The sequence below is a fragment of the Calidris pugnax genome, unplaced genomic scaffold (genome assembly GCF_001431845.1).
Source record: "Calidris pugnax isolate Ruff unplaced genomic scaffold, ASM143184v1 scaffold219, whole genome shotgun sequence".
NCBI lineage: Eukaryota > Metazoa > Chordata > Aves > Charadriiformes > Scolopacidae > Calidris > Calidris pugnax.
The window spans coordinates 1,646,574-1,670,151 of NW_015094507.1; the positions used below are offsets into that span (position 1 = coordinate 1,646,574).

The window sequence follows — 23,578 nt, forward strand, 5'->3', positions numbered from 1 at the left end:
GCCTGTAAATATCTTTTTTTGGGCCACTCACCTTGGGGATGCCCTTTTTTGGTGCCAAAAGTGTTGGGGGAGACCCTTCCTACCAGGCTGGGGTGGAGGGACCCTCCCTGAGCACACTCACCTCCTCGTTAGTTTATCCAGAGGTGCAGAACATCTGGGCTCTTTAAGAAAACTGACAGTTAAAGAAGCTCTGCTCCAGCGGGGACCAGTCCTTATAAACACGAGTTCACTTTGCTCCCAGGAGTTGCTATTTCTTGGCTTCTAGCACCTATTTTTTTAAAATTTTTTTGAAGAGCATTAAACTATGAGAACGCAGCTATTTAAAAATCACGCTTTTTTTTTACTTAGAAGTGAGTTACACAGCACACTATGGATTACTCAGTTAAAAAAAAAAACAACAAACCACAAAACAAAACAAGAAAACCCAGCGTGGTCCTGACATTTTTGCTAATGTGTGGGACAGGCCACGGCAGTTTAAAAAAAAAAAAAAAAAAAAAAAAAAGGAAAACTACATTAAAAAAAAAACCAAAACCAAAACAAAACCTAGAAAAAGTCTGAGCTGTAGGTTCCTCACCCACAAACCTCCCCAAACCAGGGTTAAGAAAAGCTCCCCACGGTGGTGATGACCATCCCAGGATGCTCCTCTGGCTTCGGTGGTTCAGGGCGGGCTCTGTGTGTCTCTCAGTCCTCCCGCAGCTCAGGGCTCGCAAAGCCTGGGGCCAACGGAGGCAGCACCTGAAATAAATAAAAGGGATTAATTTCGCCATCCTGCTACAGCTGCAACCCAAGAACATCCCCCTCCTCCCCTCCCTGCCCTGCTGGAGTCACCCCTTGGTAGCATATAAACATCAAAGGATGTATATGAACCTGCTTAAGTCCCCTAAGGATGTATATGAACCCGCTTAAGACCCTGTTATGCTCCTCTGAAGATCTGGAAATAATTTTTTTTTTCAGTTCCCCTCTCCAACTTCCAGTTTGAAGGCGCAGTGTGGGCCCTGGGGAAATCTGAGCTGATGGCGGAGGAGGAGGAGGAGGAGGAGCTGCTGGGAGCCTTCCTGTGGCTCTGGCCCCAGCGCTCTGCTCAGTGCCCCAGAGTTCCTTGGGGCAGACACCATCAGATGGTGGTTCCTCATCACTATCTGTGTGGCTGAGGGCGCTGGCAGCCCCCACCTGGCCCCCCCATTGAAGCCACTCTGACCCCCCCCAGCCTTGGCCACCACAGTCATCTCTGCCCCTTTACACTAACATGCCTGAAACACAGAATCACATGGGGTTGGAAGGGACCTCTGGAGATCATCCAGTCCAACCCCCTGCCAGAGCAGGTCCACCCAGAGCAGGTTGCACAGGAACGTGTCCAGGTGGATTTGGAATGTCTCCAGAGAAGGAGACTCCACCACCTCCCTGGGCAGCCTCTGCCAGGGCTCTGCCACCCTCACAGGAAAGAAGTTCCTCCTTGTGTTTAGATGGAACTTCCCATGTTCAAGTTTGTGCCCATTTCCTCTTGTCCTGTCCCTGGGCACCACTGAAAAAAGACCAGCCCCATCCTCCTGACACCCTCCCTTTAAGTATTTATAGGCATTGATCAGATCCCCCCTCAGCCTTCTCTTCTCCAGACTAAGAAGACCCAAGTCCCTCAGCTTCTCCTCGTAAGGGAGATGCTCCAGGCCCCTCATCTCTGTAGCCTCTGCTGTCCCCTCTCCAGCAGTTCCCTGTCCTTCTGGAACTGGGGAGCCCAGAACTGGACCCAGTGCTCCAGACAGGGCCTGGAGGGACAGACATGACTGTCTCTGCAGTTCTCTTTGAAGGAAGATGTTCAAAAAAAGTCAGCCAACAAGTTTTCTAGCCCATATTTTTACACCCGAATTCACTCACTTCCCTTCCCCACCGCGTGACGGCACGTGTACTTTTTTCTTTGAGGGGGAAAAAAAAAAAAACAAGTGGAGGAAAAAACCAAACCAAACCAACCAAAAAATTGCCCTTTCCCATCTGCCCTTGCTGTCCGAGTGATTTCGGCAGCCTCTGTGCCTGCTGTCCCCCCCTCCACCCCGAGTGACAGTGCCCTCCCTCCGAGGCACTGCCATCGCTCTCAGCCCCTTCTTGGATTTCATCAGCTGCTTCCCCAACACCCCGTCCCCCCCGAGACACGGTGAAAGATGGTGGGGCATCTATTTTGAGCTTGGCCTCACGTTCTCCTCTTAGGCTTTCCAAACACGAGATTAAAAGAAATGATGTTAAAGGAGGATACTTTGAGGAGGAACTTCTTTGAGGGTGGCAGAGCCCTGGAAGAGGCTGCCCAGGGAGGTGGTGGAGTCTCCATCTCTGGAGATGTTCAAACCCCACCTGGACACGTTCTTGTGCAACCTGCTCTGGGTGGACCTGCTCTGGCATATGGACTAGATGATCTAAAGAGGTCACTTCCAACCCCATATCATTCTGTGAAAGCCTGATGTACAGTGTCTGCTAATTTAAGTGTTTCTCTTCCTCCCCCTCCCTTTCTCTCCCCCCAACCCCAGAAAGGCTGGTCTGTGGCCCCACTTACCCACTGGGCAGCTGTCTGCTGCCACCCCCTGTCCTCCTGTCCGTCCTCCCCCTGACCCACAGCAGCTCGCACGGACTGGTACAGACGCTCCGCGTGGCTCTCCAGCTCCACCGACTGCTGGGCAATCAAACCCAGCGTGTCCTTCAGAGCTGGGGAGACAAAAGGCAGGATGAAGGCGGCAGCACCGCGACAGTTGGAAATCACCTCCTCCTCCCACATCTTCATCCCAGCAGGAAAACACTCAAGAAGGGACACAGAAGAGGTGGAATCACACCCACCTCCTACAAGGGAGGGTACGGAGCAAGGCAAGGGCCAAGGCAGGGTGCAGCTGAAAGCACTTGAGTGTTAATTGCATCAAACCCCCTCTCTGGGCAGCAGCAAAGGTGTGAAAACCCTTTTTGCTCCCATAGAGTCCCTGAATGAACAGCAGACTCTGCCCACCCAGGAGGGGTGACCAATTTTGGGGGGAGCAGACGCACCAGAGAATCACAGCACGGTTTGGGTTGGAAGGGACCTTGAAGATCATCCAGTTCCAACCCCCCTGCCCTGGGGGCACCTCCCACCAGACCAGGTTGCTCCAAGCCCCCTCCAACCTGGCCTTCAACCCCTCCAGGGATGGGGCAGCCACAGCTTCTCTGGGCAACCTGGGCCAGGCTCTCACCACCCTCACAGCAAACAAGTTCTTCCTGAAATGCCACCTAAATCTCCCCACTTTCAGTTTAAAACCCTTCCCCCTCCTCCTAAGGCTCCCCTCCCTGATCAAGACTCCCTCCCCATTTCTCCTGGAGCCCCTTTAGGGACTGGAAGGGGCTCTAGGGTCTCCCTGGAGCCTTCTCTTCTCCAGGCTGAACCCCCCCAACTCTCTCAGCCCCCCCTCCCAGCAGAGGGGCTCCAGCCCTCCCAGCATCTCCGGGGCCTCCTCTGGCCCTGCTCCAACAGGTCCAGTGTCCTTCTGCTGGTGGTGGCCCCAGAGCTGGAGGCAGCACTGGGAGGGTGTCTCCGCAGAGCAGAGCAGAGGGGCAGAATCCCCCCCTGGCCCTGCTGGCCACGGGGCTGGGGATGCAGCCCAGGGTATGGGGGGGCTTTCTGGGCTGGCAGCCCCCTGGCTGTGTCCGTGAGACACGGGCTCCCCCTCACCTGGGGAACTGGAGGCCATGCAGTCGAGGAGAGCCTCTCCCCTCTCCAGCACGCTCTCCGTCAGGCTCCGGTGGTTGGCTACGTCTTTCCTGAACTCCTGGGAAGGGAAGGAGAAGAGGAGGGCTGCTGAGAAAGGGTTTGGTTTTTATTTTTTGGGAAGAGACACACCTGGGGCAGGTTGCCTGGGGAGCTGTTTCCCCCAGGGAAGAGCAGCACCGGAGAGGGGGGAGAAGAACCAGTGGTGACACCCACCAAGCAGCGGCGCAGCGATGCCTTCAGGCTCTCGGCATCCGACGAGGGTGGCACCCAGCCCTCGGTGACATCTGCGACCCCGTAGAGCCAACGGATCAGCTCTTCCAGCTGGCAGCAAAACACCTGCTCAACCAAGCACAACGAGAGGGGGTTGGTTACTTATCAATTTCTGCAACAAAGTTGGAAGGGGGACGGCAAGAGGTGAGCTTCAGAAAGCCCCTGCCCCCTCCTGCTCCAAGAAGAACAACGGTAGGTCCTTCCACAGGCTGCAGGAACTCCCTCCCTAGCACAGGATGCTCAAGGCAGCTCTCGAGGACATCACTAATACTTCCAAAATTCACCAGGGAAGCCACAGGTCTCAGCATGGTTGTGCCCGCAGCTGCCTGCCAGGCTTGGTCCTTTCCTTCTACGGTTTCTCTGTTGTGCTCATGTCTCTTGGCCAGTTTCGTGCTTCCCAGGGAGACTGTGTTTTTATTCTCTTCAAACCTTGGGCCGAATGAAGAAGAGAGGGTGGGTTTTCTTACAACAAGCTGCAAAAGTTCCACGTATTTAATGGAGGTGGAACCGTGTCCCGCAGGCTGCAGCTCACTGGAGGGGAACAACGTTTCCTCTGAATCCCTGTAAGATTTTAAACTAGTAACTTGGCACATTTATTTCCTTTTAATAAATCCTCTGCTTCAGTGGCATCAATCAACATATTTCCCCTCACTTGAACCTATTTATTCTGTTATAGTTTGAATTCTTCTTGCTCTTACCAGCTCACCCTTACACACTGCTTTGCCTGCCTCCTACAGAAGACCCTCTTTCTTATCCTTGATTTATTCAAAGCGCTGGACAAAATCCTTTTTAATGGCTGCCCTCCGATCTGATTCTGCCCCGGAGAAACAAAATTTGGTTTTTTTCCAAATACATCATCTCTGGAGCCTTCCCCAGCTGTCAAAAATTACTATTGACTATCTTACCAGACTGTGTAACGATGCCACCTCCCCTCAGCACACACACACATCCCTCAGCGTGGGAAAACAAAGGTCAACAGGAAAAGGGGAAAAAAAAAAAGGCAAAAAGCAAATTAAACCCCTGAGTACACACATCCCCCAAAACTCACCGTGCAGCAAGAAGTAAGGGTCACCCTGGATGGTACCCAGAGGTGTTAGAAGCCAGTGGCACCCAGGCTGAAGGAAGGGGTTTGCCTCCACCACCTCCCAACCCAGGAGACACCCTCCTCCTCCTCCTTCTCCTCTTCTCTGGAGCCACGCCGTTAATTTGCAGTTGCTCTTCCCCAAGGGTTTGTCTCCTTCAATTAAGCGCTTTCATTTATTTTTAAAGCCTCTCAGTAAGGGATTATTTTTTTGTAAGAGGCTGCACGAAACCCAGGGGCCTCCAGCCCGGTCCTGCTCCTCGGGAGTCAGGGTTTTGCTCTAAAACTGAGCTGCTTCTCCCTGATTTGGGGGTGATAGATCTACCCTAGAGGGAGAAAAGACCCTTTTATATCAGAAGAGCTTGCCCTGCAAGAGGAAGGGATGAGGTGCTTCCAGCCACGTGCCACTGTAATAATAATTTACTCTCTTGCAAACAGCCCAGGCATCACTTGCCCGAAAAGTAAAAATTCACAAAAATAATCAGGAAAACTCTTCAGGGAAATCCTGCCAGTTCTGCCCAGACTTATTATACCCTTAAGGAGGACCCAGCCTGGGGCTGAAGGGAGGGTCTGGCCCCGCTGCATTAAATAGATGGAGCAATGGGGTGCAAAACCCTGGGTTTCACACCAGCCCAGCCCCAACTCCAGCTCCCAGCTCTTCCCGCTGCATTAAATAGATGGAGCAATGGGGTGCAAAACCCTGGGTTTCACACCAGCCCAGCCCCAACTCCAGCTCCCAGCTCTTCCCGCTGCTGCAGGACAGGGGGGACTGGGGGACACCAAGAGCCACGTGTCCCCCCGACGCCGAGCCCCAGGAAAAAACAGAGGGGCTCCCACTCCATCAGAAAAAAATTATCCGCTCTGGTGAGCATCCCTGCAGAAGGGGAAGCCTTAATTAATTGTGCCATGAAACACAGGGGCGTTTTATGGGAGATCTTCCCAAAATAAACTTCCTTTCTCATCTCAGCCTACCTTCACGCACTGGGCGAGGGACTCGCCTTCTTGGCTCCTCTTCGGATGCCCCTTCACCCGGGGTTCATTTAGGTGGGTCCCATCCAATGTGTCCCCCAGGCCGGTCGGAAGACGAAGCCCCCGCAGAGAATCCCTACGGATCTGGCTGCACCATCCGGGGTTTTCCCAGCTAAGTTTTTGAGACCTGCAGGGGTTCCACAGCCCAGGACGATCCTCAATATTCCCCTTTTTGTCCCTGCCACCCACTTCTCCCAAAAAAGCTGAAGCAGAGGGAAGGGGCTGCCTGCCCTGGCCGTGACCTGGCAGGTGATGGTGGTCCTGCCCGGGTGTCCTTATAGTTAAGGAAAGATCGGATAAGAAGTGAGCCAGCCTTTCCAGCTCCTGCAGTCTGGGAGGCAGGGAGAGGAATTCTTCATCCTCCTCCCACTCTTTCCTTAGAGGGAGGACTCGTGTTGTAGGTAAAAACCTACTCATGCTTTTCACCTGCCCTTTGTGGTTTGGGAAGGGGCTCCCTCGGCTACACCAGCTTCTCCCACCCGCAGCAGGGCGGCCAGGTGAGCCCAGCCCGGATGGCTCTGTCGTTACGTCCTCAGCAAGACCTCTAGAAGGTCGAGACGAAGCGCTCTTTGGAACACGTAAAGGTTCATAGGATGAGCCAGCTCCCGAGCAGCCCCTTTTTCCTGGCCCCGGGGTGGAGGACCTCGCTGCAGAGGCCACGAACCTCCGACAGCCGTTTTCTCCGCTTCCCCGAGCCTGCCCACCTCGGCTGTAGATGCTGGTGGACCTCGACGTGCCCTCGGGGGAAACGGAAAAGCTGTCCAAACCTATCCCTGAGTCATGGAAGAAAGGCTCCGGCACCTTTCCCAGCTTGTATCTTGGCTTCAGCGGGTAAGCATAATCCAGCAGGTCCTCGTACTCTTTATTGGGGTTCCAGTGGGGCGAGCGACGGTCAGGAGACGGGGGTAACGAATCCGGTATGGCACAGGCCCAGTAATCAGCTTGGTAGGACGACATCTCCCTGATGCGCTCTGTGATGGTGTGGTCATCAAGCAGGGGATGGAAGGGCTTGGGCACCTTGCCTTCCACCGCACCCCTCCGCCGACGGAAGGCACCACCGGTGGTGGCCGCAGGAGAAGACATCTCCCCGCCGGCTGGCAAGCTTTGGGACAGCTCTTCGGAGAGGCCGTTTTCTTCTGAAGACAGAGTGGAGAAGCTGGAGGTGGAGCGGCTCCGCAGGGCGCTCTCGGGGCTGAGAGGGGTTTGGGGCCTCAGGAGCTCCGTGGTGGAGGAAAATGGGGATCGAGGTCCCAGCCTTCGGCTCCGCCGGCCGGCGCGGGCGTCGTGGCTGCTGCCGGCGAGGAGACTCTCATCTGCAGAGCTGGGAGGGCTGGATGTTGGCTCCCAACGGCCTGATGTTTTCACCTGCTCCAGGATGGGGCCAGGAGGGGGGGAAAAGAAAGGGAGGGAGAAAGAGATGGATAAAATGAAGCCCAGCATCCAGATAAAAGGCTCCTCTGAGCCAGGAACATGGAGATAAAAGCTGGAAGGGGCACTGTTCCATCAGCAGGATAACAGGCAGCTGCCCAGAACCCAGAGCAGGGCTTGTTTTGAAGCTTGGGAAGCTTCACAAGTCCTTTGGCAGCAAGAGGCACCCATTTAAGGACCCTCAACTGGAGCAACTTCCCAGCTCCACAGCAGCGACACAGGAATGGAGCTCAGGAGTTTGAGCCCGAGCCCTTCCCCACCGCACGTGGGCAGGAGGAGATGGAAAGCCCTTGCTAGGACAGCCCAGACAACCAAGTCCCCACCTCGCCTGGGATTTCCCAGAGATGCAGCAACACCTGCACATACAACCCTCTCACCTGCTGCTCTCCGGAGGAGAGGCACCGGTCGCCACCACGACGATGCACATCACCATCACCTCTACAAATTAATGTCTCTGTCTCTGAGAGGCTTCCTCTTGCTCTGGGAGATCTGGACGTGGATTCTGAAGAGGCTTCTCGGTGGCAGCTCGAGCCCCCCTGGGTAACACCAGTGGCCAAGCGACTGCACCCGCTCATCGCCGCGCTCTCCGTCCCTTGCGGGCAGGGCTTGGCTTCCTCTGCCCCTAGAAGCCGTCGCAGGCTGCCCGCCAGCTCTGGGTAGTCCATCTCCACCTCTGCTGGCTCCCAGAGACCACCACCCTCCACCTTCCTGCTCAGCGAGGCTTCAGAAGATGATTTCCCCACATCCACAGCCATCGGGACAGAACTTCTACGAAGATGCCAATGCCAAGCCTTGGGTCTCTGAAATACACAACACACGGTGGTGGCAACTTAGCGTTCCCCCTCGTCTCCAGATCCAGTAAAGAAACTGGGTATAGTCTCATAACAAAGAGCTTAAGCATTTTTTGGGTCAGACCCCCAAAATTCATAAAGCCACATCTTGGTGCATCAAGTGGGACAGAGGAAAAGAGCAAACCCCCACGTCTCAGCAGGGCTTTCTGGTCTCAAGGACACGACGCACAGAGAAAAATCTAATTAAAGCTCCTGGCAGCACGGTGCGTAGGGACCTTATACCTTGCTGGGACGGTGCAACTCCCTCCTGAATTAATGGCCAATCTCACAAAAGTGCCTAATTAGCATGGCTGAGCCCTGAAGGCTGTCGGGGTGGAAAGGTGAGGGCTTTCTGAGAGACGAACTCCAAACCTTGCAGTGGAAGCCACCCAGAAGTGAAAAGTGTATATAATAAATTAGTCGATATAATAATAAATTAGTCTATATAATAAATCAGAGGGGGAGGCAGGAGGCTGCAAATCCCAAACCTGGCCCTTGGGCTCTGCAGCTCCCACAGGAGCTTGGATTCCAGGATTCCCTGATTCCAGGAGGTCTCATTTTGCAAACGCCAGCCAGAGCCGAGCGCCTCCCCTGCTTTTATTTGCCGAGCCAGCAGGACTCAAAAATACCCTCTCGACACCAAGGGCACCCGGCGGGCTCCCCAGGGAGCATCGAAACCACAAAGCCAACGTTGCTTTGGCGCTGCCAAAAAGCCTCTCACTCCAGGCTGGTGGCATCAGGAAAACCCTGGCAGAGTGGGTCTTTGCCCCTCCTCACCCAGCGACGGAGAGTACGGATGGTAAACTCAACTTAAAAAAAAACAAAGAAAGAGGGAAGAAAGCATTCCCAAACAATACTTGGAAGTGGGAAGCGAGCTGGTACTCACACCCTCCGCCGGCTCTTTCCTCGCGATCCGGTTTTATGATCCACCCCTCCCGGGGATGATGGGGGGGGTTTCCCACGGGAAGAGCCCGCGCCGGGGAACAAAGGGCGGCGAGGGGACGCGGTGGGTCTCCCGGGGAGACCCAATCCCTGCTGCCTTCCCTCCCCCCGACAGCTCCCCGTCGTCACACTGCTATATTCAGCTCAGCGGCGGCAGCGGCAGCTGCGGGGAGGGCAAATGAGGGATATGGTGAAGGGGAGGACTTTGTAGAGTAGGGTAGATGGTTGGACTCGACGATCCCAAGGGTCTCTTCCAACCTGAATGATTCTATGATTCAAGTAAAGCCTGAGCCCTGCCAGCACCCCCACCCAGGGAAGCCCTGTCCCGCTGCCCACACCGGGACTCGACCCCTTGATCCGCTGAAGTCGCTACCAAACACAACTCTACAGGCAGGGTTATCCCAAAATCAACACAATCCCTCTCTTTTTTCGCCCCCCCAAGATGGCAATAAATGTCACTGAGAAGCCTACCTTGCTGAATTCCCCACGTATGATACAACAATATACCTTTAAAAGTTGTTTCACACAAGGCAGATTTCGGATGCTAAGGGAAAGAGTGTCCTGAGTCACTCAGGAACCCGTGCTTTTCTCCCACACAGCGTGTGTAGGATTTGTCCATCATCTCCAAAATCTCCCAAATCCATGATTTCTCCAAAATCTATACCCATGGTATAGATTTTTAAGGCCAGAGGTCTCATACCCGCCAGCCTTCCCTGACCCCCCTCAGTTCTGTTCAGATCATCAGCCGAACAAGCATCAGCTGATTGAACACCAGATCCAACTTACAGGTGATTTAAACACCCAGAAAAACCCCAGAAAAATATATTAGTTCACTGGCTTTGAAAGCCAGGGCCTGGGCCGCGAGGAGACACCACTGGATTGTTGGATTCCTCCTCTTCCAACCCAAACCCACTGATCAGGAAGCCGCCGGGGCGACAAACCGTCTATCACATTCCAGCATCCATTTCAGCCCCTAAAAGTCTGGTTGAAATTCACCATTTTGGGCACTCTTCCCCCCCATGACAAGAAGCAGGCGATTCTGCAGAGAACGGTGGTCATTATCACACGAATGGGCATCTCTCCAGCTCTAATCCGCCCAAAAATGATCCAGGAAATATAAATCTGAAGGGAGAGGTGGGAGCTGGACACTCCTAATGTCCATAAAGGACACTCTTTTATGTCCTAAGATCCACCTGTAGTTGAGGACATACACACCTTGACAAGCAGTTCTGTGGTTGGGTAGCGATTTAAAAAAATATATAAAAGAAAGAAAAGCTTAACAAGGCACCAAATCAGACTTCAAAGTCTTAAATTGAAGGTGCGGTGATTAACAATCAACACCTCTTTATTTTAAGCAGATGCCACCTTAAATTCAAAGTGATGCTGAACATCATTAGCTCCATCGGACTCAGCGGCTTGAGTCACATGTGGGCCAGCCCGGTCAAAACAACTACAAAAAACATATAGAAGCTCAGCCTTAAATCTGAAAAGCACATGTTTAACAGCATTTAAAAAAAATAATTATTATAGGTCATAACCCATCTGGTATTTTTGTAACCACATGCAGGAGCGCAAAGGTTGAACTATTCTGAACTTCAAAGACCTTATGGTCTTTATATAAAATAAACAAATATATCTCAAAGAATATACTTGTTGACCTTATGGACGCAGCAGGCAGGGATATACCTTTCTATGACGCCTCTGGTCTTTAAAGAAAAGAGCAAAAGCCGGTGGCACAGGTTCATTAAATCTCCAGAAGTTCACTGGCAGCTAAAGAGAAACAGGGAAGGCTGCCAGCACGCAGGAGCGAGAGTAAATCCGCTTAATTTCACAATTTGTGAGACTATTCTAATGGCCACCAGAGGGTTTGCTGCCTTTTCAAGAGTCTCTAATCCAGGCAGCTAATTTCAATTAATTTCGGGGGTAGGGGTTGGGGGGAGCTGGACACCTAACCTCGCTTGGATGCGGGCTAGAGGAGGAAGTCGAACGCAACCTGTGTGCAGAAGGATCAGGCAAATAAAGTCACAGAATGACATGGGGTTGGAAGGGACCTCTGGAGATCATCCCGTCCAACCCCCTGCCAGAGCAGGTCCACCCAGAGCAGGCTGCACAGGAACTTGTCCAGGTGGGTTTGAATGTCTCCAGAGAAGGAGACTCCACCACCTCCCTGGGCAGCCTCTGCCAGGGCTCTGCCACCCTCAAAGTGAAGAAGTTCCTCCTCATCTTTAGGTAGAACTTGTTATATTCAAGTTTGTGCCCATTTCGTCTTGTCCTGTCCCTGGGCACCACTGAAAAAAGACCAGCCCCATCCTCTAATGCTTTCTAAGCATTGATCAGATCCCCCCTCAGCCTTCTCTTCTCCAGGCTAAAAAGCCCCAAGTCCCTCAGCCTCTCCTCACAAGGGAGAGGCTCCAGGCCCCTCATCATCTTTGTAGCCCTGAAATCAACATTTAAAAAGCAGAATGAAAACGCTACCGTCGCGAAGCGCAACTCTCAACTACAAGAGCATCTCGAAAGCAACGTGTCTCACCATCTTCCAACCAAAAAAACCCAAACAAACACCAAAATTCAGAGGTCGGGCTGACGATGAGATGAAGATCAACCCTCCCAATGGGGAGAAGTGACCTGTATCCCCAGGCAGGACTGACACCGTGGAGGAACCCTTGCTTTAGGTTCAGTGGAGACTTTCCACCGGCCTTAAAACCCCAGGGAAAAAGGGCCAGGAATCCCAGCTACACCCCAGCCTTCCATTGTCTCACCAGAAATGGAATACTCCTGGCTGATTTTTTAATTTCTTTTTTTCTTCTTTCCTTTTTTTCCCCGATAAGAGCTGAAGAACAGCTCTTCCACTCATTTCCCATGGTGGGGGGTGGGAAGGTCCAGGGGGACCTCTCCAGAAGAGTGACCCCTGAACTTTTTCAAGCTGCCAGAAGAAAAAAGCTGGTGAAGTGAAGACCTGGGGGACCCAACCCGGGGGGGTAGAGGGGACACACACACACAATGGGAGCTCTGTCCCACCGGGAGATGTCCCACTGATGTCCCCCCCAGCACGGGGACTTGGGCAAAGAGCAGCCAAGGCTCCTACGAGTCTCATTCTCCCCCCAGTTCGGGTGTTGTTGAGGAAAAGGTGCTTTTTTTTGGTATTTTTTTTGGGGGGGGGGACACCAACCCACCGTTCTCGCGTTTCAGGCCGGCGGGGACCGAGTTCTGGCGGATTTGGGGGGGTTTCCGCCCCTTCCCTCGCATCTTTTCTGCCCGAAAAAAAGCCTTTCCGCAGCTGAAATAAAAATAGATACATAAACAAATAGCCAATTAACGTCAAAATAACTTAAAACGAGGAAATAAAGGCCATAAAAGCCCAGGAGGCACTGCACTCCCGGGGATGCCCTGACCCCCCCCTGTTCAAAAAAAGTCAGCCAACAAGTTTTCTAGCCCATATTTTTACACCCGAATTCACTCACTTCCCTTCCCCACCGCGTGACGGCACGTGTACTTTTTTCTTTGAGGGGGAAAAAAAAAAAAACAAGTGGAGGAAAAAACCAAACCAAACCAACCAAAAAATTGCCCTTTCCCATCTGCCCTTGCTGTCCGAGTGATTTCGGCAGCCTCTGTGCCTGCTGTCCCCCCCTCCACCCCGAGTGACAGTGCCCTCCCTCCGAGGCACTGCCATCGCTCTCAGCCCCTTCTTGGATTTCATCAGCTGCTTCCCCAACACCCCGTCCCCCCCGAGACACGGTGAAAGATGGTGGGGCATCTATTTTGAGCTTGGCCTCACGTTCTCCTCTTAGGCTTTCCAAACACGAGATTAAAAGAAATGATGTTAAAGGAGGATACTTTGAGGAGGAACTTCTTTGAGGGTGGCAGAGCCCTGGAAGAGGCTGCCCAGGGAGGTGGTGGAGTCTCCATCTCTGGAGATGTTCAAACCCCACCTGGACACGTTCTTGTGCAACCTGCTCTGGGTGGACCTGCTCTGGCATCTGGACTAGATGATCTCAAGAGGTCCCTTCCAACCCCATATCATTCTGTGAAAGCCTGATGTACAGTGTCTGCTAATTTAAGTGTTTCTCTTCCTCCCCCTCCCTTTCTCTCCCCCCAACCCCAGAAAGGCTGGTCTGTGGCCCCACTTACCCACTGGGCAGCTGTCTGCTGCCACCCCCTGTCCTCCTGTCCGTCCTCCCCCTGACCCACAGCAGCTCGCACGGACTGGTACAGACGCTCCGCGTGGCTCTCCAGCTCCACCGACTGCTGGGCAATCAAACCCAGCGTGTCCTTCAGAGCTGGGGAGACAAAAGGCAGGATGAAGGCGGCAGCACCGCGACAGTTGGAAATCACCTCCTCCTCCCACATCTTCATCCCAGCAGGAAAACACTCAAGAAGGGACACAGAAGAGGTGGAATCACACCCACCTCCTACAAGGGAGGGTACGGAGCAAGGCAAGGGCCAAGGCAGGGTGCAGCTGAAAGCACTTGAGTGTTAATTGCATCAAACCCCCTCTCTGGGCAGCAGCAAAGGTGTGAAAACCCTTTTTGCTCCCATAGAGTCCCTGAATGAACAGCAGACTCTGCCCACCCAGGAGGGGTGACCAATTTTGGGGGGAGCAGACGCACCAGAGAATCACAGCACGGTTTGGGTTGGAAGGGACCTTGAAGATCATCCAGTTCCAACCCCCCTGCCCTGGGGGCACCTCCCACCAGACCAGGTTGCTCCAAGCCCCCTCCAACCTGGCCTTCAACCCCTCCAGGGATGGGGCAGCCACAGCTTCTCTGGGCAACCTGGGCCAGGCTCTCACCACCCTCACAGCAAACAAGTTCTTCCTGAAATGCCACCTAAATCTCCCCACTTTCAGTTTAAAACCCTTCCCCCTCCTCCTAAGGCTCCCCTCCCTGATCAAGACTCCCTCCCCATTTCTCCTGGAGCCCCTTTAGGGACTGGAAGGGGCTCTAGGGTCTCCCTGGAGCCTTCTCTTCTCCAGGCTGAACCCCCCCAACTCTCTCAGCCCCCCCTCCCAGCAGAGGGGCTCCAGCCCTCCCAGCATCTCCGGGGCCTCCTCTGGCCCTGCTCCAACAGGTCCAGTGTCCTTCTGCTGGTGGTGGCCCCAGAGCTGGAGGCAGCACTGGGAGGGTGTCTCCGCAGAGCAGAGCAGAGGGGCAGAATCCCCCCCTGGCCCTGCTGGCCACGGGGCTGGGGATGCAGCCCAGGGTATGGGGGGGCTTTCTGGGCTGGCAGCCCCCTGGCTGTGTCCGTGAGACACGGGCTCCCCCTCACCTGGGGAACTGGAGGCCATGCAGTCGAGGAGAGCCTCTCCCCTCTCCAGCACGCTCTCCGTCAGGCTCCGGTGGTTGGCTACGTCTTTCCTGAACTCCTGGGAAGGGAAGGAGAAGAGGAGGGCTGCTGAGAAAGGGTTTGGTTTTTATTTTTTGGGAAGAGACACACCTGGGGCAGGTTGCCTGGGGAGCTGTTTCCCCCAGGGAAGAGCAGCACCGGAGAGGGGGGAGAAGAACCAGTGGTGACACCCACCAAGCAGCGGCGCAGCGATGCCTTCAGGCTCTCGGCATCCGACGAGGGTGGCACCCAGCCCTCGGTGACATCTGCGACCCCGTAGAGCCAACGGATCAGCTCTTCCAGCTGGCAGCAAAACACCTGCTCAACCAAGCACAACGAGAGGGGGTTGGTTACTTATCAATTTCTGCAACAAAGTTGGAAGGGGGACGGCAAGAGGTGAGCTTCAGAAAGCCCCTGCCCCCTCCTGCTCCAAGAAGAACAACGGTAGGTCCTTCCACAGGCTGCAGGAACTCCCTCCCTAGCACAGGATGCTCAAGGCAGCTCTCGAGGACATCACTAATACTTCCAAAATTCACCAGGGAAGCCACAGGTCTCAGCATGGTTGTGCCCGCAGCTGCCTGCCAGGCTTGGTCCTTTCCTTCTACGGTTTCTCTGTTGTGCTCATGTCTCTTGGCCAGTTTCGTGCTTCCCAGGGAGACTGTGTTTTTATTCTCTTCAAACCTTGGGCCGAATGAAGAAGAGAGGGTGGGTTTTCTTACAACAAGCTGCAAAAGTTCCACGTATTTAATGGAGGTGGAACCGTGTCCCGCAGGCTGCAGCTCACTGGAGGGGAACAACGTTTCCTCTGAATCCCTGTAAGATTTTAAACTAGTAACTTGGCACATTTATTTCCTTTTAATAAATCCTCTGCTTCAGTGGCATCAATCAACATATTTCCCCTCACTTGAACCTATTTATTCTGTTATAGTTTGAATTCTTCTTGCTCTTACCAGCTCACCCTTACACACTGCTTTGCCTGCCTCCTACAGAAGACCCTCTTTCTTATCCTTGATTTATTCAAAGCGCTGGACAAAATCCTTTTTAATGGCTGCCCTCCGATCTGATTCTGCCCCGGAGAAACAAAATTTGGTTTTTTTCCAAATACATCATCTCTGGAGCCTTCCCCAGCTGTCAAAAATTACTATTGACTATCTTACCAGACTGTGTAACGATGCCACCTCCCCTCAGCACACACACACATCCCTCAGCGTGGGAAAACAAAGGTCAACAGGAAAAGGGGAAAAAAAAAAAGGCAAAAAGCAAATTAAACCCCTGAGTACACACATCCCCCAAAACTCACCGTGCAGCAAGAAGTAAGGGTCACCCTGGATGGTACCCAGAGGTGTTAGAAGCCAGTGGCACCCAGGCTGAAGGAAGGGGTTTGCCTCCACCACCTCCCAACCCAGGAGACACCCTCCTCCTCCTCCTTCTCCTCTTCTCTGGAGCCACGCCGTTAATTTGCAGTTGCTCTTCCCCAAGGGTTTGTCTCCTTCAATTAAGCGCTTTCATTTATTTTTAAAGCCTCTCAGTAAGGGATTATTTTTTTGTAAGAGGCTGCACGAAACCCAGGGGCCTCCAGCCCGGTCCTGCTCCTCGGGAGTCAGGGTTTTGCTCTAAAACTGAGCTGCTTCTCCCTGATTTGGGGGTGATAGATCTACCCTAGAGGGAGAAAAGACCCTTTTATATCAGAAGAGCTTGCCCTGCAAGAGGAAGGGATGAGGTGCTTCCAGCCACGTGCCACTGTAATAATAATTTACTCTCTTGCAAACAGCCCAGGCATCACTTGCCCGAAAAGTAAAAATTCACAAAAATAATCAGGAAAACTCTTCAGGGAAATCCTGCCAGTTCTGCCCAGACTTATTATACCCTTAAGGAGGACCCAGCCTGGGGCTGAAGGGAGGGTCTGGCCCCGCTGCATTAAATAGATGGAGCAATGGGGTGCAAAACCCTGGGTTTCACACCAGCCCAGCCCCAACTCCAGCTCCCAGCTCTTCCCGCTGCATTAAATAGATGGAGCAATGGGGTGCAAAACCCTGGGTTTCACACCAGCCCAGCCCCAACTCCAGCTCCCAGCTCTTCCCGCTGCTGCAGGACAGGGGGGACTGGGGGACACCAAGAGCCACGTGTCCCCCCGACGCCGAGCCCCAGGAAAAAACAGAGGGGCTCCCACTCCATCAGAAAAAAATTATCCGCTCTGGTGAGCATCCCTGCAGAAGGGGAAGCCTTAATTAATTGTGCCATGAAACACAGGGGCGTTTTATGGGAGATCTTCCCAAAATAAACTTCCTTTCTCATCTCAGCCTACCTTCACGCACTGGGCGAGGGACTCGCCTTCTTGGCTCCTCTTCGGATGCCCCTTCACCCGGGGTTCATTTAGGTGGGTCCCATCCAATGTGTCCCCCAGGCCGGTCGGAAGACGAAGCCCCCGCAGAGAATCCCTACGGATCTGGCTGCACCATCCGGGGTTTTCCCAGCTAAGTTTTTGAGACCTGCAGGGGTTCCACAGCCCAGGACGATCCTCAATATTCCCCTTTTTGTCCCTGCCACCCACTTCTCCCAAAAAAGCTGAAGCAGAGGGAAGGGGCTGCCTGCCCTGGCCGTGACCTGGCAGGTGATGGTGGTCCTGCCCGGGTGTCCTTATAGTTAAGGAAAGATCGGATAAGAAGTGAGCCAGCCTTTCCAGCTCCTGCAGTCTGGGAGGCAGGGAGAGGAATTCTTCATCCTCCTCCCACTCTTTCCTTAGAGGGAGGACTCGTGTTGTAGGTAAAAACCTACTCATGCTTTTCACCTGCCCTTTGTGGTTTGGGAAGGGGCTCCCTCGGCTACACCAGCTTCTCCCACCCGCAGCAGGGCGGCCAGGTGAGCCCAGCCCGGATGGCTCTGTCGTTACGTCCTCAGCAAGACCTCTAGAAGGTCGAGACGAAGCGCTCTTTGGAACACGTAAAGGTTCATAGGATGAGCCAGCTCCCGAGCAGCCCCTTTTTCCTGGCCCCGGGGTGGAGGACCTCGCTGCAGAGGCCACGAACCTCCGACAGCCGTTTTCTCCGCTTCCCCGAGCCTGCCCACCTCGGCTGTAGATGCTGGTGGACCTCGACGTGCCCTCGGGGGAAACGGAAAAGCTGTCCAAACCTATCCCTGAGTCATGGAAGAAAGGCTCCGGCACCTTTCCCAGCTTGTATCTTGGCTTCAGCGGGTAAGCATAATCCAGCAGGTCCTCGTACTCTTTATTGGGGTTCCAGTGGGGCGAGCGACGGTCAGGAGACGGGGGTAACGAATCCGGTATGGCACAGGCCCAGTAATCAGCTTGGTAGGACGACATCTCCCTGATGCGCTCTGTGATGGTGTGGTCATCAAGCAGGGGATGGAAGGGCTTGGGCACCTTGCCTTCCACCGCACCCCTCCGCCGACGGAAGGCACCACCGGTGGTGGCCGCAGGAGAAGACATCTCCCCGCCGGCTGGCAAGCTTTGGGACAGCTCTTCGGAGAGGCCGTTTTCTTCTGAAGACAGAGTGGAGAAGCTGGAGGTGGAGCGGCTCCGCAGGGCGCTCTCGGGGCTGAGAGGGGTTTGGGGCCTCAGGAGCTCCGTGGTGGAGGAAAATGGGGATCGAGGTCCCAGCCTTCGGCTCCGCCGGCCGGCGCGGGCGTCGTGGCTGCTGCCGGCGAGGAGACTCTCATCTGCAGAGCTGGGAGGGCTGGATGTTGGCTCCCAACGGCCTGATGTTTTCACCTGCTCCAGGATGGGGCCAGGAGGGGGGGAAAAGAAAGGGAGGGAGAAAGAGATGGATAAAATGAAGCCCAGCATCCAGATAAAAGGCTCCTCTGAGCCAGGAACATGGAGATAAAAGCTGGAAGGGGCACTGTTCCATCAGCAGGATAACAGGCAGCTGCCCAGAACCCAGAGCAGGGCTTGTTTTGAAGCTTGGGAAGCTTCACAAGTCCTTTGGCAGCAAGAGGCACCCATTTAAGGACCCTCAACTGGAGCAACTTCCCAGCTCCACAGCAGCGACACAGGAATGGAGCTCAGGAGTTTGAGCCCGAGCCCTTCCCCACCGCACGTGGGCAGGAGGAGATGGAAAGCCCTTGCTAGGACAGCCCAGACAACCAAGTCCCCACCTCGCCTGGGATTTCCCAGAGATGCAGCAACACCTGCACATACAACCCTCTCACCTGCTGCTCTCCGGAGGAGAGGCACCGGTCGCCACCACGACGATGCACATCACCATCACCTCTACAAATTAATGTCTCTGTCTCTGAGAGGCTTCCTCTTGCTCTGGGAGATCTGGACGTGGATTCTGAAGAGGCTTCTCGGTGGCAGCTCGAGCCCCCCTGGGTAACACCAGTGGCCAAGCGACTGCACCCGCTCATCGCCGCGCTCTCCGTCCCTTGCGGGCAGGGCTTGGCTTCCTCTGCCCCTAGAAGCCGTCGCAGGCTGCCCGCCAGCTCTGGGTAGTCCATCTCCACCTCTGCTGGCTCCCAGAGACCACCACCCTCCACCTTCCTGCTCAGCGAGGCTTCAGAAGATGATTTCCCCACATCCACAGCCATCGGGACAGAACTTCTACGAAGATGCCAATGCCAAGCCTTGGGTCTCTGAAATACACAACACACGGTGGTGGCAACTTAGCGTTCCCCCTCGTCTCCAGATCCAGTAAAGAAACTGGGTATAGTCTCATAACAAAGAGCTTAAGCATTTTTTGGGTCAGACCCCCAAAATTCATAAAGCCACATCTTGGTGCATCAAGTGGGACAGAGGAAAAGAGCAAACCCCCACGTCTCAGCAGGGCTTTCTGGTCTCAAGGACACGACGCACAGAGAAAAATCTAATTAAAGCTCCTGGCAGCACGGTGCGTAGGGACCTTATACCTTGCTGGGACGGTGCAACTCCCTCCTGAATTAATGGCCAATCTCACAAAAGTGCCTAATTAGCATGGCTGAGCCCTGAAGGCTGTCGGGGTGGAAAGGTGAGGGCTTTCTGAGAGACGAACTCCAAACCTTGCAGTGGAAGCCACCCAGAAGTGAAAAGTGTATATAATAAATTAGTCGATATAATAATAAATTAGTCTATATAATAAATCAGAGGGGGAGGCAGGAGGCTGCAAATCCCAAACCTGGCCCTTGGGCTCTGCAGCTCCCACAGGAGCTTGGATTCCAGGATTCCCTGATTCCAGGAGGTCTCATTTTGCAAACGCCAGCCAGAGCCGAGCGCCTCCCCTGCTTTTATTTGCCGAGCCAGCAGGACTCAAAAATACCCTCTCGACACCAAGGGCACCCGGCGGGCTCCCCAGGGAGCATCGAAACCACAAAGCCAACGTTGCTTTGGCGCTGCCAAAAAGCCTCTCACTCCAGGCTGGTGGCATCAGGAAAACCCTGGCAGAGTGGGTCTTTGCCCCTCCTCACCCAGCGACGGAGAGTACGGATGGTAAACTCAACTTAAAAAAAAACAAAGAAAGAGGGAAGAAAGCATTCCCAAACAATACTTGGAAGTGGGAAGCGAGCTGGTACTCACACCCTCCGCCGGCTCTTTCCTCGCGATCCGGTTTTATGATCCACCCCTCCCGGGGATGATGGGGGGGGTTTCCCACGGGAAGAGCCCGCGCCGGGGAACAAAGGGCGGCGAGGGGACGCGGTGGGTCTCCCGGGGAGACCCAATCCCTGCTGCCTTCCCTCCCCCCGACAGCTCCCCGTCGTCACACTGCTATATTCAGCTCAGCGGCGGCAGCGGCAGCTGCGGGGAGGGCAAATGAGGGATATGGTGAAGGGGAGGACTTTGTAGAGTAGGGTAGATGGTTGGACTCGACGATCCCAAGGGTCTCTTCCAACCTGAATGATTCTATGATTCAAGTAAAGCCTGAGCCCTGCCAGCACCCCCACCCAGGGAAGCCCTGTCCCGCTGCCCACACCGGGACTCGACCCCTTGATCCGCTGAAGTCGCTACCAAACACAACTCTACAGGCAGGGTTATCCCAAAATCAACACAATCCCTCTCTTTTTTCGCCCCCCCAAGATGGCAATAAATGTCACTGAGAAGCCTACCTTGCTGAATTCCCCACGTATGATACAACAATATACCTTTAAAAGTTGTTTCACACAAGGCAGATTTCGGATGCTAAGGGAAAGAGTGTCCTGAGTCACTCAGGAACCCGTGCTTTTCTCCCACACAGCGTGTGTAGGATTTGTCCATCATCTCCAAAATCTCCCAAATCCATGATTTCTCCAAAATCTATACCCATGGTATAGATTTTTAAGGCCAGAGGTCTCATACCCGCCAGCCTTCCCTGACCCCCCTCAGTTCTGTTCAGATCATCAGCCGAACAAGCATCAGCTGATTGAACACCAGATCCAACTTACAGGTGATTTAAACACCCAGAAAAACCCCAGAAAAATATATTAGTTCACTGGCTTTGAAAGCCAGGGCCTGGGCCGCGAGGAGACACCACTGGATTGTTGGATTCCTCCTCTTCCAACCCAAACCCACTGATCAGGAAGCCGCCGGGGCGACAAACCGTCTATCACATTCCAGCATCCATTTCAGCCCCTAAAAGTCTGGTTGAAATTCACCATTTTGGGCACTCTTCCCCCCCATGACAAGAAGCAGGCGATTCTGCAGAGAACGGTGGTCATTATCACACGAATGGGCATCTCTCCAGCTCTAATCCGCCCAAAAATGATCCAGGAAATATAAATCTGAAGGGAGAGGTGGGAGCTGGACACTCCTAATGTCCATAAAGGACACTCTTTTATGTCCTAAGATCCACCTGTAGTTGAGGACATACACACCTTGACAAGCAGTTCTGTGGTTGGGTAGCGATTTAAAAAAATATATAAAAGAAAGAAAAGCTTAACAAGGCACCAAATCAGACTTCAAAGTCTTAAATTGAAGGTGCGGTGATTAACAATCAACACCTCTTTATTTTAAGCAGATGCCACCTTAAATTCAAAGTGATGCTGAACATCATTAGCTCCATCGGACTCAGCGGCTTGAGTCACATGTGGGCCAGCCCGGTCAAAACAACTACAAAAAACATATAGAAGCTCAGCCTTAAATCTGAAAAGCACATGTTTAACAGCATTTAAAAAAAATAATTATTATAGGTCATAACCCATCTGGTATTTTTGTAACCACATGCAGGAGCGCAAAGGTTGAACTATTCTGAACTTCAAAGACCTTATGGTCTTTATATAAAATAAACAAATATATCTCAAAGAATATACTTGTTGACCTTATGGACGCAGCAGGCAGGGATATACCTTTCTATGACGCCTCTGGTCTTTAAAGAAAAGAGCAAAAGCCGGTGGCACAGGTTCATTAAATCTCCAGAAGTTCACTGGCAGCTAAAGAGAAACAGGGAAGGCTGCCAGCACGCAGGAGCGAGAGTAAATCCGCTTAATTTCACAATTTGTGAGACTATTCTAATGGCCACCAGAGGGTTTGCTGCCTTTTCAAGAGTCTCTAATCCAGGCAGCTAATTTCAATTAATTTCGGGGGTAGGGGTTGGGGGGAGCTGGACACCTAACCTCGCTTGGATGCGGGCTAGAGGAGGAAGTCGAACGCAACCTGTGTGCAGAAGGATCAGGCAAATAAAGTCACAGAATGACATGGGGTTGGAAGGGACCTCTGGAGATCATCCCGTCCAACCCCCTGCCAGAGCAGGTCCACCCAGAGCAGGCTGCACAGGAACTTGTCCAGGTGGGTTTGAATGTCTCCAGAGAAGGAGACTCCACCACCTCCCTGGGCAGCCTCTGCCAGGGCTCTGCCACCCTCAAAGTGAAGAAGTTCCTCCTCATCTTTAGGTAGAACTTGTTATATTCAAGTTTGTGCCCATTTCGTCTTGTCCTGTCCCTGGGCACCACTGAAAAAAGACCAGCCCCATCCTCTAATGCTTTCTAAGCATTGATCAGATCCCCCCTCAGCCTTCTCTTCTCCAGGCTAAAAAGCCCCAAGTCCCTCAGCCTCTCCTCACAAGGGAGAGGCTCCAGGCCCCTCATCATCTTTGTAGCCCTGAAATCAACATTTAAAAAGCAGAATGAAAACGCTACCGTCGCGAAGCGCAACTCTCAACTACAAGAGCATCTCGAAAGCAACGTGTCTCACCATCTTCCAACCAAAAAAACCCAAACAAACACCAAAATTCAGAGGTCGGGCTGACGATGAGATGAAGATCAACCCTCCCAATGGGGAGAAGTGACCTGTATCCCCAGGCAGGACTGACACCGTGGAGGAACCCTTGCTTTAGGTTCAGTGGAGACTTTCCACCGGCCTTAAAACCCCAGGGAAAAAGGGCCAGGAATCCCAGCTACACCCCAGCCTTCCATTGTCTCACCAGAAATGGAATACTCCTGGCTGATTTTTTAATTTCTTTTTTTCTTCTTTCCTTTTTTTCCCCGATAAGAGCTGAAGAACAGCTCTTCCACTCATTTCCCATGGTGGGGGGTGGGAAGGTCCAGGGGGACCTCTCCAGAAGAGTGACCCCTGAACTTTTTCAAGCTGCCAGAAGAAAAAAGCTGGTGAAGTGAAGACCTGGGGGACCCAACCCGGGGGGGTAGAGGGGACACACACACACAATGGGAGCTCTGTCCCACCGGGAGATGTCCCACTGATGTCCCCCCCAGCACGGGGACTTGGGCAAAGAGCAGCCAAGGCTCCTACGAGTCTCATTCTCCCCCCAGTTCGGGTGTTGTTGAGGAAAAGGTGCTTTTTTTTGGTATTTTTTTTGGGGGGGGGGACACCAACCCACCGTTCTCGCGTTTCAGGCCGGCGGGGACCGAGTTCTGGCGGATTTGGGGGGGTTTCCGCCCCTTCCCTCGCATCTTTTCTGCCCGAAAAAAAGCCTTTCCGCAGCTGAAATAAAAATAGATACATAAACAAATAGCCAATTAACGTCAAAATAACTTAAAACGAGGAAATAAAGGCCATAAAAGCCCAGGAGGCACTGCACTCCCGGGGATGCCCTGACCCCCCCC

At 53.4% G+C, this 23,578-nt stretch overlaps 2 protein-coding genes across 4 annotated transcripts in view; both read right to left on the reverse strand.

Moving 5' to 3' along the window:
• On the reverse strand, positions 1–12,658 carry LOC106901554 (centrosomal protein of 68 kDa-like). Of its 3 annotated transcripts, none has more exons than XM_014964387.1 (7): positions 12,469–12,656; positions 7,901–8,323; positions 6,039–7,460; positions 3,929–4,051; positions 3,677–3,773; positions 2,540–2,688; positions 1–735 (listed from the first exon to the last, which is right to left on the reverse strand). In XM_014964387.1, the coding sequence occupies exons 2-7, from the start codon at positions 8,276–8,278 to the stop codon at positions 682–684; spliced, it is 2,223 nt and encodes a 740-aa protein (XP_014819873.1). In that variant the 5' UTR covers positions 8,279–8,323; positions 12,469–12,656; the 3' UTR covers positions 1–681. The 3 variants fall into 3 exon arrangements, with proteins under 3 accessions (XP_014819873.1, XP_014819874.1, XP_014819875.1); XM_014964388.1 differs by lacking the exon at positions 12,469–12,656 and adding an exon at positions 9,240–9,463; XM_014964389.1 differs by lacking the exons at positions 1–735; positions 3,677–3,773 and having other exon boundaries at positions 2,564–2,688; positions 3,845–4,051; positions 12,469–12,658.
• Positions 11,265–23,578, reverse strand: part of LOC106901569 (centrosomal protein of 68 kDa-like) — a 20,391-nt gene continuing 8,077 nt past the window's right edge. The window contains exons 3-9 of the mRNA XM_014964417.1: positions 23,353–23,456; positions 18,785–19,207; positions 16,923–18,344; positions 14,813–14,935; positions 14,561–14,657; positions 13,424–13,572; positions 11,265–11,288 (exon numbers count right to left, since the gene is read on the reverse strand). Of these exons, the coding sequence (XP_014819903.1) occupies positions 11,265–11,288; positions 13,424–13,572; positions 14,561–14,657; positions 14,813–14,935; positions 16,923–18,344; positions 18,785–19,162 (2,193 nt within the window). The 5' untranslated portion in view covers positions 19,163–19,207; positions 23,353–23,456. The remainder of the gene's footprint in view (positions 11,289–13,423; positions 13,573–14,560; positions 14,658–14,812; positions 14,936–16,922; positions 18,345–18,784; positions 19,208–23,352; positions 23,457–23,578) is intronic.

Excerpts from the sequence above, each read along its gene's own strand:
- LOC106901554 (XM_014964387.1), bottom strand. The coding sequence starts at position 8,278 with ATGGCTGTGGATGTGGGGAAATCATCTTCTGAAGCCTCGCTGAGCAGG. Across the intron at positions 7,461-7,900 it reads TCTCCTCCGGAGAGCAGCAG|GTGAAAACATCAGGCCGTTG; the intron begins GTGAGAGGGTTG and ends ATCCTGGAGCAG. Across the intron at positions 2,689-3,676 it reads CATGGCCTCCAGTTCCCCAG|CTCTGAAGGACACGCTGGGT; the intron begins GTGAGGGGGAGC and ends TTGTCTCCCCAG.